At 37.6% G+C, this 19,034-nt stretch overlaps 1 protein-coding gene across 9 annotated transcripts in view; it reads right to left on the bottom strand.

Annotated features, from left to right (window-relative positions):
- The window catches only part of SORBS2 (sorbin and SH3 domain containing 2), a 160,021-nt gene that overhangs the window by 27,552 nt on the left and 113,435 nt on the right, over positions 1-19,034 (bottom strand). For 7 of the 9 annotated variants that reach the window (XM_080590132.1, XM_080590135.1, XM_080590134.1 and 4 more), the window contains 2 exons: positions 3,003-3,055; positions 1,548-1,735 (listed from right to left, as the gene is read on the bottom strand). In XM_080590132.1, the coding sequence (XP_080446258.1) occupies positions 1,548-1,735; positions 3,003-3,055 (241 nt within the window). Of the gene's footprint in view, positions 1-1,547; positions 1,736-3,002; positions 3,056-10,344; positions 10,402-11,414; positions 11,499-19,034 lie in introns of all 9 variants that reach the window. The other 2 variants (XM_080590138.1, XM_080590139.1) reach the window with 1 other exon arrangement.

Here is a 19,034-nt window from a genome sequence, read left to right as displayed (position 1 = left end):
TGACTTTCATAGTGAAGCCTGAGATGTCAAACAAGTTTTAAGACATATTTTTATCTCTACTTGAGCATTCCTGACCTAAGCATCACCATTAGTCAAATTTGGAACCCTGGTCTCTTATATTTGAGCTGAACTTTCTCGGTGGTGTCAAGTGGCAGTATTCACTTCAGGACATGCTTCAAGCAGTTCAGTCTGCTTTCTATAAGCACAATATGAATCTGGATCAGAAACTGAAACACTCAAGTTCAAAATCCATGCTGATCAAACCCCTTATAATGTGCTGCTTCTTTAACAAAATGGTTAATTCCAAGAAAAATTAACATTCTGCTCAGTTTCGTAAAGGTGTGAGAGAATGGACTGACACGGCTAAGTCACCTTCCAAAAATTCAGTAGCTGTGGTAGATGTTCTTAGGGGAAGGATTTCTCAAACACTGTAAGCATTTAAGTCATGGTGAGTGCTCCTTATTAGTGGTGTAGTAAAAGGTAAATGCAGATAAGTGGGGTTTACCACCTTTACACTGCCTGGCCTGGTGCACCATATGGATGAGTTTACCCACTTTTTAAATTACTACCATAACACCGGGTTTAAAATACAGTTGCTTTTCTGTCACTTCACTCATTATTCCTCACTGTTTAAATTTGTCTGTTGCAGCCTAAGCGCTATGTTCTTTTCAGTAATAATTATCTTTTACAAAGGTTTATGCAATCCCTAATACATCTACGGCTGATTGGAAAGTATAGCTAAGAAAATACGGCAAATAAATGACTAATAGTAACTGGAAGAGAAGGACAGGTCTTGTAATAGATATTATTCTATATATTAATTCCAGCATATATTTTACTGGAAACCTTTTTTCTTGCTGCAGGAAACACCTAAAACCTCAAACCAACCTAACAAAACCCCAATCAAATCAAACCACATAATTCAAGTATCTTTTCTGGAGAGACATGGAGAACAGCAACGGAATTACAAGTTACTTTAAAAAAAGAAACTAATTAGATTGTATATTCTGTACTAAATACTTCAAGAATTCATGAAATTAAAAATCAGATTATGGATACTTGCTTGATTAAATTAGGTCCTGATAACTGACAATGTCCAATACATCTGCTATAGATTTGGAAGTTCTAGTATTATGGCAGCACATCTTTAATCTTAAATACTATTTGTCTTGATTTGCTTTCTCTATATACTGAAAACAGTTTTAAAATTTCATTAATCTAATAAGAGAATAGTGTACTTCATAAAATTATATGGATTTATATATTATGGCACAAATCATATTCTTTATTTAATCAATTTTCATTTTCCTAGAAGGGGCAGTTGAAACTGGAAAACCCTTGTTACAAATCCAGCTTTTGATCAGCTTAGAATGACACGTGTAAGAATAAACAAGTTAGACTTTGATAAAAGGCCCAAAGCCATTGCTTCCTACAGTAAATCTTCCAGCAAAGCGCACCCAGCAACAGTGGACAGGTGCATTTAATACCAAGGTATTGCACAACACATCATCAGTAGTTTTCTCTTAACGAATATGTTCTCCTCTTACCTTTTGCTCTCGACGGAGAAGAAGGAGACGAGCTAGTTAAAGGCTTTCTAAGGGTGGTGTATGGGCCTTGCATATCTGTACGGCCCACATTAGGTCTGTTTGCATTCTGGTCACTGTGCGCCCTCTGATGACTTACAGCAGGTTCTGACTTCCTTCTTTTCCTGTAGTCACTTGCAGTACTTGCAGAACTACAGAAATAAGCAGTATTAGTAGCAGTCTAATCTCTGAGATCACAATTCAGGAATTAAAAAGCAAGCTTGTAATAACATTATTTGTTTATAGATTAAACAATACCGGAAGAAATACATCAGAAACATGTATGGGGAGAAGCACTGGTCTCAGATCTCTTGTAGCATGCTTCAGAGAAAAGCTGAATTTCTTCTTCACCTGATTGTTTTAAAGTTTTGTAGAAAATTGTTGTATTGTTTTCATAGTGAAGGCTTTGAAATAAACATACCAAGTTTTTTAGAGTTTTTTTTTGAAATACTGTAAAAATATCAGCAACAAATGAAATGTTTTTTAAAGTGTTCCCATATTTGTCTTGGTGGCAATAACATTTTATTTAAAAATTAAATGAAATTGTGTTTTTACATTAAAGGCCATTTATTGATTTTTTTTTTTTTTTTTTTTTTTTTTTTTTTTTTGGTATTTGCCTTTTCCTAGTTCACCATGGGCTGGCACTCTCCCATCCTCCTGGTACTTCAACCTGCTAGGAGAAGCCCATCACTCAGCACTGAAACACCAGGCTTTGCCTGGGCAGTGTGGAGAATTTTGTCTTTTGCTGGCAACATAGCTGGTGTGAGGTATGACGTAGGCAGGAAAGGGTAGTCACAACGTAAAATAAGATCACAAACATTAAAGAAAACCTTTGTGACAGGTTAGAAGATCTGGCTATTGAGATACCTGTACCAAACCGGGATTTAAACAGGTAAAACAGTCTAGTTGTCCAAGATGCTCAATAATTTATTATAGGAGTTGCTTTAGTAGATAAAAACAGTGTAAGTAGGCATGGTAAAAAAAATGCAGCTATAGATAAAAAAAAAAAAGAATGGTGAGCTGCCTGTTGTACTAGAGTAACAGCTCAGCGTAAAGGTGAGACAAAGAGACAGAGAACAGCTGAGGTAGAATGCCTGGGGGAACAGCACTGGAAGTGCTGCAGGCAATAAGGTTAAATGATAGGTTGTTGAAATTCAGTAGAAACTTGACTGAAGACAGCTCAGTGATGTCACTGGAAAGACCCCAAATATAGTATGGTTTATACTGAATGCAAAGAGTAAGTCCTTGGAAATCAAAAGTAAGAACTGCACTTCAGTATCAAAATACGAACATCCTCTCCGTGTTAGGAGCTCACAAGTTGAATGCTAAAATCTGACTTCAATATCTGGCTTCAGGTCACAAAGAAAACCCGTGGCTGTATAATCTGTGACAACTGAAATCATATAATGTATTTCTTACCTAGAGGGCCTGTCCAGGCCTCTGTCTGTTGAAGAGTGATGATATAAAGAAGTCTGTGAAAACAAACATATGAATCTGTTATATGTCTGTATTTGAAAAAAGGGTGACAATTTCTGCTTATGATATTTATTATGTTTGTTACTCTGTGACATCTTATAAAAACATAGCATGATGATTAACATGCCGTGTGCTCCAGCACACAGATATTGCAGTATTTCATGAAGATAGTTAGGCAGTTTGTAAAAAGCATCGTTATATTGTTTCATATTCTATTTCAGTAATGTTTTTCTTTTAAAGAACAACTAAATAATGATCTAAATTCATGTTTCTCTATACCATTTTTGAAAATACGTATACAACAGCTGAAATGAAATTTTGCTGTGAAAACATGAAAATCTGAAAATTACTCCTGCATGTGGAAATGAAGTCTGCAGAGTTTGCCCTCTCCCCACAATTACTCACCAAAATCCCACAATCAATTATAGCCAGAACATTTTTCTAAAACCAGCTGAAAGACCCATGTTTTTTTCTGGCCGACTGTTGACCACCTTGTATTCCTGGTCAGAACAGTTCTTAACACAGACCATTCATTAGTCATTGCTTATGGAGCTAGAGAAGCAGCTACTGCACAAATCCCGGATGAATGAATGGAGTACTGCTCCATAATTTTATTATTAATATAAAGTCAGTTATTAATGACCACTAATTTTAAATCAATCATTCATAGATTTTAAGCCTGCGGTCAGAATTCAGTAATACCACAATTAAGTAGGTAACTAGGTAGGAATTTAGACTGAACTGTATAGTCCCTGTGCCATTTATTCCTGAGAACAAAGCAGTGTCCAAAAGTCAAACTTTTAAATTCTTTGGATGTCATTTCAGAGCTAACCCGATGGACTGGAAATGAACTATCATACAGGTTTTTAAGCTGTGGGAACTATTTTTCTCTATGGAAGCCTTCTAGACTTCTTCTCTGGATAGGAAAATCTTTATACACTTTTATTTGTACAGAAGCACTGTGTAAATAACAGCATTTAGGGCCTTTTTTTTTTTTTTAAATATATATATATTCTTTTACATATTCTTTTTTTTTTTCTTCAGTGGTTTGAATTGCAAGCTCATGAATAGGACTTCTCCCAGATTTGTTAAGTGACTCTTATGTATAGTTTTAGAAATCACCTGAGAGACACTGAAGACTTTAAATGATGTGTGAGGGGAACTGTTGAAACTACATATACAGAGAGAGACCTAAAATGACAATGTCCAGAAATATGGTTATTCAAAGGTATTTGTCAGTAGACTTTGTTATTTAAGACCTGTATCACGTACCAAATGATCCCATCAGGACAGTAACTGAAGTTTTGATTTCCAGATTATATTAAATTTATTAAACTTTGAGGCAGGGAGAACCACACAAACAGACACAATATGGATCAAGTGTTACCTAAAACTTGAGCTATGATCATTTCCCATTTTCCCACTAATTTTTAACTGTACTTTAATTTAAATCACGTTAAAAAAAAAAAGGTAAAAAACTTTCAGACTCTTAGTAAGAATGGCAGCTGAGATATAAACAGTTAAAAATGTTAACAAATCAAAGATTTTAATGCTACTTTCCAGAGAAACTAAGTTCTCTAGAACTAACTCATGTTGATCTCTGCATAAGGTTTCAACATGTTTATTTTTTTCTAAAACAGAAATTTCTTTGCTTTGTGGATTAGTATTTCTTCTGTCTTACTCTTTGTTACTACCATTATTCTCACTGTTAAATACTTATATTACTCTTAAGTTCATAGACTCCAGCTAGGACCAGAATTCACTTTCTGTATAAACACAAAGGCAAAATCCCTCCTCAAGTGATATTACAAACCTCTGATAAGTCATCTAAAAAGAATATGCTCACCGCAAAAAAAAAATGGCAGCAAAAACTGATCACTAGAAATGGAAGCACTAGGCTCCTATACTTCCAGCTGTCTCCTGAGCAGTTATACTTGAACCAACTTGTAGGACACTGTGGCAGAACTAGTTGTAACACAGATTTCCAGCAGAGCTGGAAATAAAAGCTTCCAGAATTATTTTAGTGCTAGCCTAAAGAAAAGGGCTACTTGTCACGCAGCCATGTTCAGCACATCCAATACAACCTTAAGGCACAGTATATTAGAGGAGATGTGATTTCCTCTACTCATCCACATCTCATTTACAATAGAGGATGACACACATGCAACCCAGAGTGTGTACACTACGGCAGGAAGGAGAAAGTTGCATTAATAAGTGCTGGTAGTAATATATAGCAATCTATCTGCTACAAATTCTGATTGTTTTTATTCTTTAACATTTCAACACTTTAACCTGACATCAAGCAATGTCCAGCTGCAATTTGCAGCCTGTGTAAGAGAGATCTTCCCCACCACCTGGGAATTAAGCTGCTGCTAAGAGGAGCAAGCTGAGGCAGTGGGATGTAACCCATGTTCTCAAGGATACTTCGCAAGGGAAAGTACTCATCAGCCGTCTCAGGAGAGTGGCTGTCTCGGCAGGGCAGGTCTTTTGTAGCAATGGCCGGTTGGGAGAAGCCTGCCAACATTACTGACAAGGACACAGCTTTTCCCAGTGTTAAGTGATTCCAGCAGTGAAGGTTTGCCTCACTTATACAATGACATACCCCCTTCCCAGGTGGCTTTCTGTGCAGTGCTGCTCCCCACATGCTCTATTCCATGATGGGAGAATACACAATACTGTGGAATACAGTCAACTTTTATCACAGCATACTATTTTTCTTAATTTGCTAAAACCAACCTCTTTTTCTGCAAATAAATGAAGTTATTTCTTATAAGTTTCATTTTTGTAGTAAAACATGAATTTCAAGATTTGCATACTTTTTAAATCATCTGCCATTGTATTCCTCTTGGGTAATAAACAGCCTAGGTATGACACCTTAAAATAAAAACTAATTAGTGGATTGGATTAAAAATGTGAAGAACAGAAATGGGTTCCAAAGTATTTTATGTACTGTAACTTAGCTCATAAAGTCTATGGACCTATATATTAGAGAGAAGGGGTACTGTGAGACAAACCCATACCATCTGCTCTAGGAAATGAGTGAAGAATTAAAACACCTTTCCACAGGCAGCATAAGTAGAAGCCTATGCTTTGGAGCTCCTTCTGTTATGGAGGTGTGCTGAGAGAATATATCACCAGATAGTCTCAAACAGACAATAAACCTGCTCCTAGCACTTAGGAAATTTCCATGTTTTATATTTGGAATATGTATGGGGCTAATGATGAGTGCATTACTGTTAACTTATTCTGTCTGAACAAAATATCATGATATTTGTTTTTAAAATAAATTCTGAAAGAGGTCCTTATTCCTGAGACTTCACCATTCAGTTCATATTTTCAATATTTTTTTGAAATCTTGAAATTTTCAAGATTTCTCTTGAGGTCCTTTGAAACCTGAAAACTGCTTTATGACAATTGTCCAACTATCCAACCTCAACAATTTTAAGAAAAATAGCTAATGTTATGAGGCCTGTCTGCAATAAAACCATAAAAGTCAGCAGTAGCAGAGCTGCTCGCACTGACAGGTAGTGTAACCCCAGTTCTCCTCACGCTGCTACACAACAGTGACGCAACGGCATCAGTTCTGTGTGCTTCCCATGCAGAAGGCATACCCACAAAATATCTTTTGAGCATGCCCTGGAAAATTCCAGAGAATTATTTCAAACCTGGCCACCACTATCAATCTCAGCTTTGCTGACCAGTCACTGCTGCACACTGGTATCAGCAGACGGACCTCAGGCTCACAGGTAGTCCCTGCTGGAACCTTTGCATGAGGCAGTACAAACACTGCAGTTGTCATTGCAGGCCTTCTTGTGCTGGTGCCACTCCTGCCATTAGAGACCAGACTGATACCATCTGTCACAGATCCTGGCCAAACAGCTGAGGCAGTGACAGCGTGCACCATGTGCAGTGGCTCCAGGGCTACTCCACGGCTACGCAGACCGTGACGTAAATCCCACAGCAAGTAGAGCTCCCACTGCCTCCTTTGGAAGAAATACGTAACCCACAACTGAAACCAAACCACTGAGAACTTCTTTATCCACAGCATTCCCCAGGCCATAAATAGCGTGTCAGTGATCAGCCTAAGACAGCGAGAAGTGTGTGCCATGCCAAAATAGACTGCTGGCCTACTACACAGCTTTTCCTTTCCGTCCTTTCTGATACTCTTATAACCAGGAATATAACTTGCCCTGTCACCCCTTCTCTGATGCTATCTTTGAAGTTTTTTCTTTATGAAAGGCACATACGGAGGCACATTTGTTGTACGATACTGATTTTTACCACAGATGTACACTGTTATCCATAGGCCGTGTGGAGTTTATGCCTTCTACCCACAGTCAGAGCCACATTGAAATGGCTTAGAGGGGAAAGTTGAAAGCAAGCAGTGGATATGGTTGCTTTTTTATTTCCAAGAGCAGGTAGCACTGCTAGCAGCTGCCCTATCAGCTCTTGGGCATGTATTGACTCATGACCCCCCCCAAATCTCTAAAGCTAGGTAGGCACCTTCCAGGACGTCCAAGACTGCCCCATGTGGATAAAGGCTTCCTGACAAAAACAATCAAATGTTAGAAACATCCCAAACTACCAAATGTAGACTTTGTTGAATACTTTGAGTCAGTTCTACAAAAAAAAAAAATCATATATATTTATAGTTAAGCCAACGTTTTAGCTGTTCTCATGCATCAAGGCTTTAATGGTAACTGAAAATAAAGTTAGAAAAGGTAGACAAAGTTTTAAACAGCAAACAGTTTTGTTTGCATGATGGTTCTAATGTTCTAAAATACAAGTGTCCTTATAAATTCAACAAAGAGAAAACCAATATTACTTAACAGCTATTTTACACAGACTTACTGAACATGATTATCACAGTATCACAGTATCACAGATTTCTAGGTTGGAAGAGACCTCAAGATCATCGAGTCCAACCTCCGACCTAACACTAAGTACTCCACTAAACCATATCGCTAAGCTCTACATCTAAACGTCTTTTAAAGACCTCCAGGGATGGTGACTCCACCACCTCCCTGGGCAGCCCATTCCAATGCTTAATAACCCTTTCGGTAAAGAAGTACTTCCTAACATCCAACCTAAAAATCCCCTGTCGCAACTTCCGCCCATTCCCCCTCATCCTGTCACCAGGCACGTAGGAGAACAGACCAACCCCCACCTCTCTACAGCCTCCTTTAAGGTAACTGTAGAGAGCGATAAGGTCGCCCCTGAGCCTCCTCTTCTCCAGGCTGAACAAGCCCAGCTCCCTCAGCCGCTCCTCGTAAGACTTGTTCTCCAGACCCCTCACCAGCTTAGTCGCCCTTCTCTGGACTCACTCGAGCACCTCCATGTCCTTCCTGTAGCGAGGGGCCCAAAACTGAACACAGTACTCGAGGTGCGGCCTCACCAGAGCCGAGTACAGGGGCACAATCACTTCCCTAGCCCTGCTGGCCACACTGCTTCTTACACAAGCCAGGATGCTGTTGGCCTTCTTGGCCACCTGGGCACACTGCTGGCTCATATTCAGCCGACTATCAACCAATACTCCCAGGTCCTTCTCGGCCAGGCAGCTTTCCAGCCACTCATCTCCCAGCCTGTAGCTCTGCTTGGGGTTGTTGCGCCCCAGGTGCAGGACCCGGCACTTGGCCTTGTTGAACTTCATACAGTTGACCTCAGCCCATCGCTCCAGCCTATCCAGATCCTCCTGCAGAGCCTTCCTGCCCTCGAGCAGATCGACACACGCACTTAGCTTGGTGTCATCTGCGAACTTACTGAGGGTGCACTCAATCCCCTCATCCAGATCATCGATAAAGATATTAAAGAGGACCGGCCCCAGTACCGAGCCCTGGGGGACTCCACTAGTGACCGGCCTCCAACCAGATTTGACTCCATTCACCACAACTCTCTGGGCCCGGCTATCCAGCCAGTTTCTAACCCAGCGAAGCGTACGCCAGTCCAAGCCCCGAGCAGCCAGTTTCTTGAGGAGAATGTTGTGGGGAACTGTGTCAAAAGCCTTACTGAGGTCAAGGTAAACCACATCCACAGCCTTTCCCTCATCCACCAAGCGCGTCACTTGGTCATAGAAGGAGATCAGGTTCGTCAAGCAGGACCTGCCTTTCATAAACCCATGCTGACTGGGCCTGATCGCCTGCTTGCCCTGCAAGTGCCGCGTGATGACCCTCAAGATAATCTGCTCCATGAGCTTTCCTGGCACTGAGGTCAAACTGACAGGCCTATAGTTCCCCGGGTCTGCCCTGCGGCCCTTCTTATAGATGGGCGTCACATTTGCTAGCCGCCAGTCAACTGGGACCTCCCCCGATAGCCAGGACTGCCGATAAATGATGGAAAGAAATTATATTTCAAATAATCATATACTAGGACTTTTATGTGGTCTTCTCTGATCTATAGAGTACTCCCAAGTATCGGTGAAGGCTAGAAGCTTATTATCTCAGAGAACTGCACCTAAATTTCACAACCATAAGTTTTTCCAAAATTATGAGCTTAAACCAAACCAGAGCAAGGTGCAAAACAATTAACAATTTAAGGTTACAATTTTCATTTCATTTTTGGAGATTCCAAAGGAAGATGAGAGTGAATCATGAATATGAATGAAGCAAAGCCACCATATGAAGTAAAGTCATCATTACAGGATTCACTGACTTTTGCCCTACCACTCTAAGAACAGCGGGGAGGGGAGGAGGAATGAAAGCCTGCATCTCTCCCACTCAGAGTAGGGCAATGACAGCCCACTACCTGATCTTGATGTGTTTTATTCAGAGCAATAACAGTGACTGCCAATTCTTCAGTTACAAATTTACAACAGGATTATCAATTGTGTGTTTCCAGATTAGCAACCTTAACCAAAAAATACTTAAATGGAGAAGTGATAGCTCAGCCACAAAGGCTTTGACTTGACATATACAATTTGCAGTCAGATATTTTAATACAAAATACTACTGTGCTGACGTATTTATGTCTGAAAGCACCGCACTTGCCCAACTCTGAAGAAGTGGGAATTTGTCAAGAGTTAGAGACATATGGGCTGTTGTGTAATTCTGAGTGTTAATCTCTGAGAAGTTTTGGGGACAAGGACTCACAGTTCCTAGGATAATAAGATCAACATCCAAATGCACTAGTGATCTGGAAAGATATGAAGACAAAGATACAATGATTGTGAATTAGAAACATCTCGTAACTATCAGGAGGAAACCACTAAATTTTAACAAACAGACACAAACGGTGAGCACGCCAACCCTTCTTTCCAAGAGAATCATCTGAACAAGAATCATTCATTTACCTCATTGGAAACACCAGAAGAACTGTCTCGAACATACTCCAAAAGCTTTTTAGGTGGCTGCATCATATAAGCAGAAGTGCAGAGATGAAATGGAGGAGAATCAATGGCAGCAAGGAATGAAACGTGGAGAAGGTGACACAGTTAGAAACTAAGTGTTGACAACATCAGATACAAGAGTGACACATATGGGTAGAATGGAAGGAAGACCGTGTTACAATATTTTGTAAATTATTAAGCATCTTAATAAACGTTAGTAACTTTAGGCGGTAAAATTTACAGCTTGATTGACTGAATCAATACTAGCAGTTTTTAATACTTGTGAGACAAAAGAATGTAAGGCATCACAGTGACGTTCTGCTGGGAACTCTCAATGTTCTTTATCTTACAGGAGACACTATATTCTCAGGTTATCAGCACTAGCAAAAACATTGTTCACATATTGTTCTTCAGAAGAACGTATCTGGACTGTTTCTGCCTACCTATATGGAAGAATGACAAACCAGCTTCAGAGGCTAGATAAAAGGAGATGAGAGGCAATCAGTGATTACTACAGACCACTGGACAACAAATTTTAAAAGGAAATATGTAGTTTGCTTTCTCTTTTGCTTTCACTGAAGTAGCTGTGTGTTCTGATTTTGTCTTATGAACAGATTCTTGTTCCCAGAACGCTCTCCAGGACCTGGGCCAAGTGCTCAAGCTCCTCATGTAGCATGGCATGTCAGTATTGTTTTATGCTTTTAAAAATTGTTCAAACCTAATCCAGCCAAAAGCAAAAGATTTAGAAAGACTAGTAAACAGTTCTGTCTAACGTGGAATTTATATTGTTCTTAAACGTTTACACACTACTATTTGTCTAATATGTAGTCTGTATTTAAGCTATTAAAGTCACAACCCTGGCAGGTTTTAGGCTTCACTTAAAAAAAAAAAAAAGTTATATGCATTTGATGATTTTATTGACCCTTCTAAAAAAAGTCATATTAATTTTACTGGGATATAAATTTGGTAATTTGTAAATCCTTTTTAAAATATTTCCCCTAACATCTAAATATTAATATTCTGCCCTCACTTACCGGCCGTCCAAACTCCAGTTCTGAAAAGAATTTATACCAGGGTTCGTTTTCTAAATCTATGTCATCTGGGTTTACGTGATCGGGCTGGAGCAGTTGTGAAGGAAAAGGGAAGGAAAAGGCACACACTGAGCAAAGTGCTAGAAATGCCATGTCACTTCAAGGACACACACACAAACACAAACCAAATACAGGGAAAACAATGGAATAAAACCAAAGAATGAAGATGGTATTTAAGACAGAAAATATTCTTGTTCAAGAATTGTCATTGACCAGCAACTTCAATACTTTTCTTTTTGTTGCGATTCCTTCCAATGACTGGAAAATGTTAAGCATTTTAAGATTACTCTTATAAAGCTAAGAGGCCTCTTTGACCACTTCTATAAACACAACTGCATTAAGTGCATTTAAGGCTACTAAAGATTCCTTGTTTAGAAAATGTTTTGAATGACTGTCATCTTCAGCTAGACAACGTGATCAGCAATAACAACATAATTCTGGCACTACTGCTTTCACTCACTCCTTTGTCTTCTCACAAAGCATGTTCATTCTGGGTCTTGCAGTCCTGAAGCAAGCACTGAGCAGAGATAGGCATGACTATATTAAAAACCCACTTCAGGGGATCAAATGGAACTAGGATATTTTAAACCCTATGGTCAAAAATAGGGAACAAAAAATATGCATTCCATAATTTTAGCCTTAGCAGTATTTTGTAATGCTTTATCTCTCATGGACTTGTTGACATAAAGTGTGTTTTTTTTTCCACAGTGAAATATTTTTTTTTTCATCTGAAAATTTTCACAGCAAAGAGATTAAGTAGGAACTGAAGACAGCATTAAGAAAGCTTTTCAATGAGCAGAAGAATAATTGACAGATTTATTCAAGTAGCATGAAAACATGACAGTGCAAAACAGTAGAGCTCCCAATGGGATGTTTAATCCACTGCAAACTTGGCTGCCTTAATTATTTTCTAAACAGCTTCAGTTCCTTTGTAAGATCTGATGTAAGCTGCCTTGCAGCGCAGAATTACAGTGAACTCTTGTCTTAAGGATCTCTGAATAAAAAAAGCCTCTTGTTGAAGATATTTCTGAATTTAAAATTTAGGCCCCCACAAGTGTAATTATCAGAACTTAGACACTAATTATGGTGTGACCTAGAAAGCAATCCTCAAAGAAGGAGACAAGGTCCTACATAAAGAATGATTCTGGTGATTAAGTATGTAACACTTTTTCCTCCCGAGTCAAGCTGTCACCAATATACTAGAGCAATCACACAGCTATTTCTGTTTTCTGCAAGAGATAACACTGCGTGCTTGACCATTTCAGGTAATTAAAAATCTTACAGCACTTTTCTTGCTGCCTTTGACGTTACTAGAATGGGCTGCCAACTTTGCTGTATTGAATGCTCAACAGCAATTTTGAACTACCTTGATGCTCACATATCTATGAGCTGTTCACGCAATATCTGGAGATATTAGAGACTATCTGGACATATTCGAGATTATATATGGTTTCAGGAATACACCAATCTCTTCTATAGAGAGATGAAAATACAACAGATTCAAAAATACAGAAGATACTTCATCTGAGGGATGAAGGAACTGGGGCTGTTTAGTCTAAAGGAAAGGAGGCTGAGGGGAGACCTCATATGAAAGGAGGCTGCAGCGAGGAGGATGTTGGTCTTTTTTTTTCAGGTGACAAGTGACAGAATGTGAGGAAACAGCCTCAGGTTGCAACAGGGGAGGCTTAGATCAGATATCGGGAAGAATTTATTCATAGAAAGGGTGGTTAAGCATTGGAACAGGATGCCCAGGGAGGTGATGGAGAGGATGTGGCAATGGTGGGCTTGTAGTGTTAGGCGATGGCTGGACTTGGTGATCTTAAGGGTCTTTTCCAACCTAAATGATTCTATGATTCATATTATATTTACTCAGTATCCCATTACAGTAATGCTTGGCATAATCAGATTTTTTTGCTTACCTTAAAAAAATATATATAAATCCACAATTTAGATCTGGATAATATGCGAAGACAGTATTAAGCAGCTGCTTTTCATGATTTCTCCTAACTAAGTTACAGTATGTTGAAACATTTATAGCATGTTTTAATCTTTATATTATACCAATGAATTAATTTCTTGGGACAGAAATGTTAAAATCAACAATTGGGTGCATCTACTTTGGGATTTTACTTCATATATCAGTAATGCCCTTTTGATGGGAATCTCTCTTACTTGTCTGTCTTACTGCACCGTGCTTCTCATTGCAGAGGAGCCCTGGAATACACGAATTCAATTTATTTCACATAAACTGAACCAGAAGATACACTATGGGAGCCCAGTTAATGTGCTGCAGCCACTAATGGGTGTTCACTTAATGGGACTAATTTCAAATTACTGAGATATAAATCCCTTGAAATGCAAAGGATATCATGGAGTTGTTGGCACTACAAATCCAGGCCTACTGACATTACTTCCTTGGGCAGCCAGCCTCAATTTTATTAGCCTCATGCTTGCCTGGAGAGCAGCAGCCCCATGCCTACACACTGGTGGCCTGGCGTCCCTCCCTCCTTGTAGGGAGTGAGAACACACCACCAGATGCACTGGGCTTCTACCCTGGTAGCCAAACAGATTAAAATGGAAATGGTAACTGGCTCCCTTTTTATCTTTAAATACTCTTGCTAGCAGTTGAATGCTAAATTAAAAAATAAAAAATAAAAATCTGCTTGTAAGGAAAAAAATGGAAACAGTGTATTTTAATGCAGTTTCTCAGTATTCAAGTTCTCCTCCTATGGTAGTGTGCCAATGCAATGAGAGCACAAGGGAGTGTGTGAAGTTAACTCTATGCACACAAGTCCTACTTTTATTTACAGTTTGAACCGCAGAGGGCAGCAAACAAAGAGTGCTGAAGTTCGTAACTTCACTGCTGCCTAGCAGTTCCTGGGAGGACGCTGCATTCCTTGTGCTACCACTGGCAATTGATTTCACTTGGCTTCCAGATTCAGTTTTGCTGGAGGACTCCTTTTGATTCTCTCTCCTACTAAGAGACTCATTTTAACTCTCTTATTTTGGCTTTAAAATTATGACAAATTATTTTGACTTTAAAAAATGATTTGGGCTTGGTCTTACAAAGTATCTCCCAAACTGCTGGAACAGAGGATAAAAGCATTAGGAAGGTAAATTCGCTTTTATGACTTATTAGTCAAACCAAGTAACTTTCCCATACTTTGTCCTTAAGCTAGCTTTCAGTAGCATTTTCATTGCTTGTTTTAAATTTACCATTTAAAGACCAATAAGTATTTTCATTTCGCCACGTGCATCAAATGGTCAACACAGCACTGTATCAGCATACTCAAGTACAGAATACTGAGGTTAATTAAAAATTATATCTACAGTCTGGCATACGGCTTTGCTTGTGCTTCATTTTATATACATAGTTAGGCATTCACAGGTAATAATCAAATGTGTGAGTTTAAAATGGTGGGTTAAGTAGCTCTTATGATAGAGTCTGCATAGTCAAATTAATATTTAGCATTTGCAAATTCAAACACCACACCAAAGTCTCTTTGGAACAATGGACTGAGACATTTGTCATTAATTCGGCTTTGACTATTTATTAGTTCCATAGAGCTTCTTCTTTTTCTTCTGACTATTTTCAAAAAGCTGTTGTGGCTCCAAGTCCACTATCAGATTGACTTAGTCTCTCCATATCTTTATCAGAAGACATATTTTGTAATGTTATAACATACCTAAATGTGGAATTTGTAATTCAATTTAAAAACACAATTAAAAAAAATATTTTAGTTCACAGAAAGTGTTATCGGAGATCAGATACTGAGTAGCATATTCTGATAACCAGGCTGTGATGTCAAACGTGACCAAACTTGTCACCTAAAGAAAATTTCAAATTAACCACTACAGTTGAAAAATTAGAGATGCATCAGTGTGCAAGCACAGCCTATTTTTGCAATTTGACAAGAGGAATATTTTAAAATTTACTTTGATTATGAAATCCTCTTGTATATAAACTCAATAGAAAATTTGTATACTGAACATACATATAAAAAATCTAGAATAGAAATGAACCCCAAAGTTTTATCTGACTAGCACAAACATATTTTCGTGCTTTGATTAGAACACAATGAAAATAAATTCATCTATTGATTGTCCCAATTTTTCGGTCTTTCTTTACAGCAACACCAAAATTTTTCCTTACTTGCTTCATTGAAGGAAGAGAGAAATGTACAAATTGTAGAATCTGAAGTTGTTACTTCATATATATGAGGTTGAAACTGGTAAAGAATAAATATTTAACTTTATATTCATATGAGTAAGATTAAATTATTACACTACAATTTACTTATTTACTGGAAGTAAACATGCATTTTAGGAAACAAATCAATGGCCCTGATGATGTTAAGGAAAAAACAGAGCATTTTATTGAATCACAGACAATGGAGATTGAAAGACACATCAGAACAACTTTTGTACCACCTTACCAGTACTATGTTATTAGAAGAAATCATAATGGTTTATGAACTTATTGAAATGGGGGAAAAAGGAACTGCCTTTGCTTGGAAGACTATTCAACAGGCTAAGGTCACTTTTTTATTTTTGCAGAGCACTTTTTTATGTAATTGAGTATAAATTTTAATTTTCTAAATTTCACTCCATTACTTTTGGTTACAATCTCAAAATGCCAACCATAGCCCCCTCCTTTTTGTAGATGGCTAATACTCCTACAAGGTCAACTTACAGAAGAAAAAACATAAATTTCCTGCTTCATGACAGAAGGCTGCAACATGATGTTACAACCTGAAATTTCACTCATCTTTTTATGTCTATAACAAAGATAACCAACTCTTCCTAACTGATCTATTCATTTAAAGTTTATTACTACCTCATTTATTTTAGGTTTATTATTTCTTATGTTCTTTTGTCCTAATGAATGAGTATCTGGTGAATTAAATTTCCCACTAAATATTAATCTTATATTGAATCTCATTTTATTATATACTTCCTATTTTCTAACTTCCACATTAATCACAACTGCTTCCAATGTAATAGCTATGTTAATAATGGGAAATCTGATCTTTCAACATCATCTGCCCTGCTTAGTGTCATATAAGGTAGTTGTAAATATTGTCCCATCTCCCCCCGTTTTTTTTTTTCAGATCGTTTACATCAAAAATGCAAAGTAGACACGGAAATGATGTAATTTCAGAAAAAAAAATAAGAGTAAGTTTTGGGGCACTGGAGAACCTCTCTGCCTTTTTCTCCCCCCCCCCCCCCCCCCTTTTTCTAAAACTGATACAGTAACAGTTTTAAACTTGGATGTTATAAATGTCCAACATTTACAACACTAATGAACTATATTCATTTTTATCATCCATATTTTGTACAACATCTTAATATAATCAGAACAGATTTCTTAGATATCAAAAATCAAAATGTTTTGAAATGATCAAAATGAAAGAAACTCATGCAATACTAACAGAGTTGTGAATTCGGAATTTGCCTCTGAATTTGGAACTGATACAATGTTTTCAGATATCAGCTTTTTCTAGACACACAAGAAAATCTTTTGGCACCTATTCTGCTGATCATCCTTTGATAAGTTGAGAGTCGTACGTTCCATATCTGATTCAATGGACACGAGGAAACCAAATACATCAGCGAAACCACATCTTTTTCTTTTTGTAACATGGTCAAAAGGAATTACATGAATACATAAAGCTAAACATCATCTTTATCAACAGCAGAAATTCCAGAACTGTGATAACTTACTCTATTTCACATATTTTCGAATTAGTTAATAGTTACACTAATGTCAGCATAACTTCTACCATGACTCTTGTTTTTCAGTCTTTTGCTCTGAACCACACATAAACAAAGAATCTCTTAATTCTGTCTGAATATTATTTCCTCAGCTTTTCAGATTTATTCTATAGAGAGATGTTTCCTTAAGTTCCTCAATTTTCTTAAATCAGCTACTGATCTAAGCTTCAGATGACAGAAGTCTGATTTTGCCCTTGACTGAAGCAACTCAGCAAGTATAATGTGACTAAGGCTTTTCTGCATGAAAATATTACAAGGAACAAACAAAGCTCAAAATCCAACCTCTTGATTGAGAACATCAAAATTAAAATGCATAAACACACTAAAAAAAAAAAAAAAGGCTCCAGGAACAGTCAGCAAAGCTCACTTTTTTGTCATCTCATTAGTTCACTAAAATTGAAAAACTGTATCTATGACCACATTAATCAATAATGCAATTCCTATATAATTTTTCACGTAAAGTTAGTAAAAAACAGTTTATTAGAAAAGTGAGGCTATCCTTGAAAAATTACTGTACTTTCTTTCTTTTTTTTAATAAAAAAAACTTGAATCTGCTGTTATTCTATGGCACTGGAAAGGCTGGTAAATTACCTCAGTGTATAATGCAACTGTTGCAATCCAAAAAAGTGCTCAGAACAAATGCCACTGCTTTTTAAATATAATTATTTCTTAAGTGCAGCTTGACAACAAATACTAAATCCCATGTAATTAGTTTGATTAATTAGCAGTCCACAGAGAAACGCCAACTCCCTCCTTCAAAAATGAATCAGTTCTGCAAGAACTTAATTTCACAGAAACACGCTACAGAAGTCATATTTCTGCAAAGACCACAAAAACATGTGGAAAAGGTTCTTAGTACAGGTGTTTCATGCTGTTGACATATTACATATTCTGGAATTGAATTATTTGAATAATTTATTTTAAATTAGAAAAAAAAAATCTGTGAACAAGCATGTAATACAGCAATACATACACAAATACTAACCCAATATCAATTACCTAAAAACCTACTTTAAAACTAAACTCCCTCAACTGTTACAGCCTCAAAGTAAAATCCCAAGAAAAGAAAATACTGCCATTGATATGTGACAATTTTCCTAAAATAATAAAGTATCGAGATAGCACAAAGGTAAATTAGGCTGGGTGAATGTGTCTTTCAACAAATGAAAACTTCTGTTAATGGTCATTTTGCATGCATTAAGCTTAGCTTTGTAAAAGAGGCGCGTAAAACAATTCCACAGCTGCAATCACTATTCAGAAAGCAGTAATAAAGACTTTGAATTACATGTTCATGTACACTTGGTACTCATGGAGTAACCAACACTGGAAAGAACCTCCAGAGGTCACCTAGTCCAACCTCCTACTGAAAGCAGGTCTAATCAGAGCAGGTTGCTCAGGGCTGGGTCTAGGTGAGTCTTGAACTCCTTCAGAAATTGAGATTTCACAGACTCTCTGGGCTACCTTTACTGATATTCGATCAAAATCTGCTTAAGGGTACAATTAGTCACATCCTGAAAATGCAAATTGTTTATTCTCATGCATTAATTAACCAGAAATCATATGTGCTACTGCTACTACTGAAAATGAATGCTGGAGATGCATGCCAATTAGAAGAAGCAGCTTCCATTAATTCACAGTTCTACTCATCATCCATCACATTTGCACAGTGGTTCTTTGACTTAGAAAAAACAGAAGATCTAAGTTTAGCAAATAAGCCAGACTCATATTTTTTCAAGACACCCATCAGGAAAGAGCAATGAAAAATTGCTGCAAAATTGTATTTGAGAA

This window comes from Anser brachyrhynchus (genome assembly GCF_964034855.1).
Source record: "Anser brachyrhynchus genome assembly, chromosome: 4".
Taxonomy (NCBI): Eukaryota; Metazoa; Chordata; class Aves; order Anseriformes; family Anatidae; genus Anser; species Anser brachyrhynchus.
The sequence above is the reverse complement of the archived record's forward strand: the minus strand, read 5'-3'. Positions and strand labels throughout refer to the sequence as shown.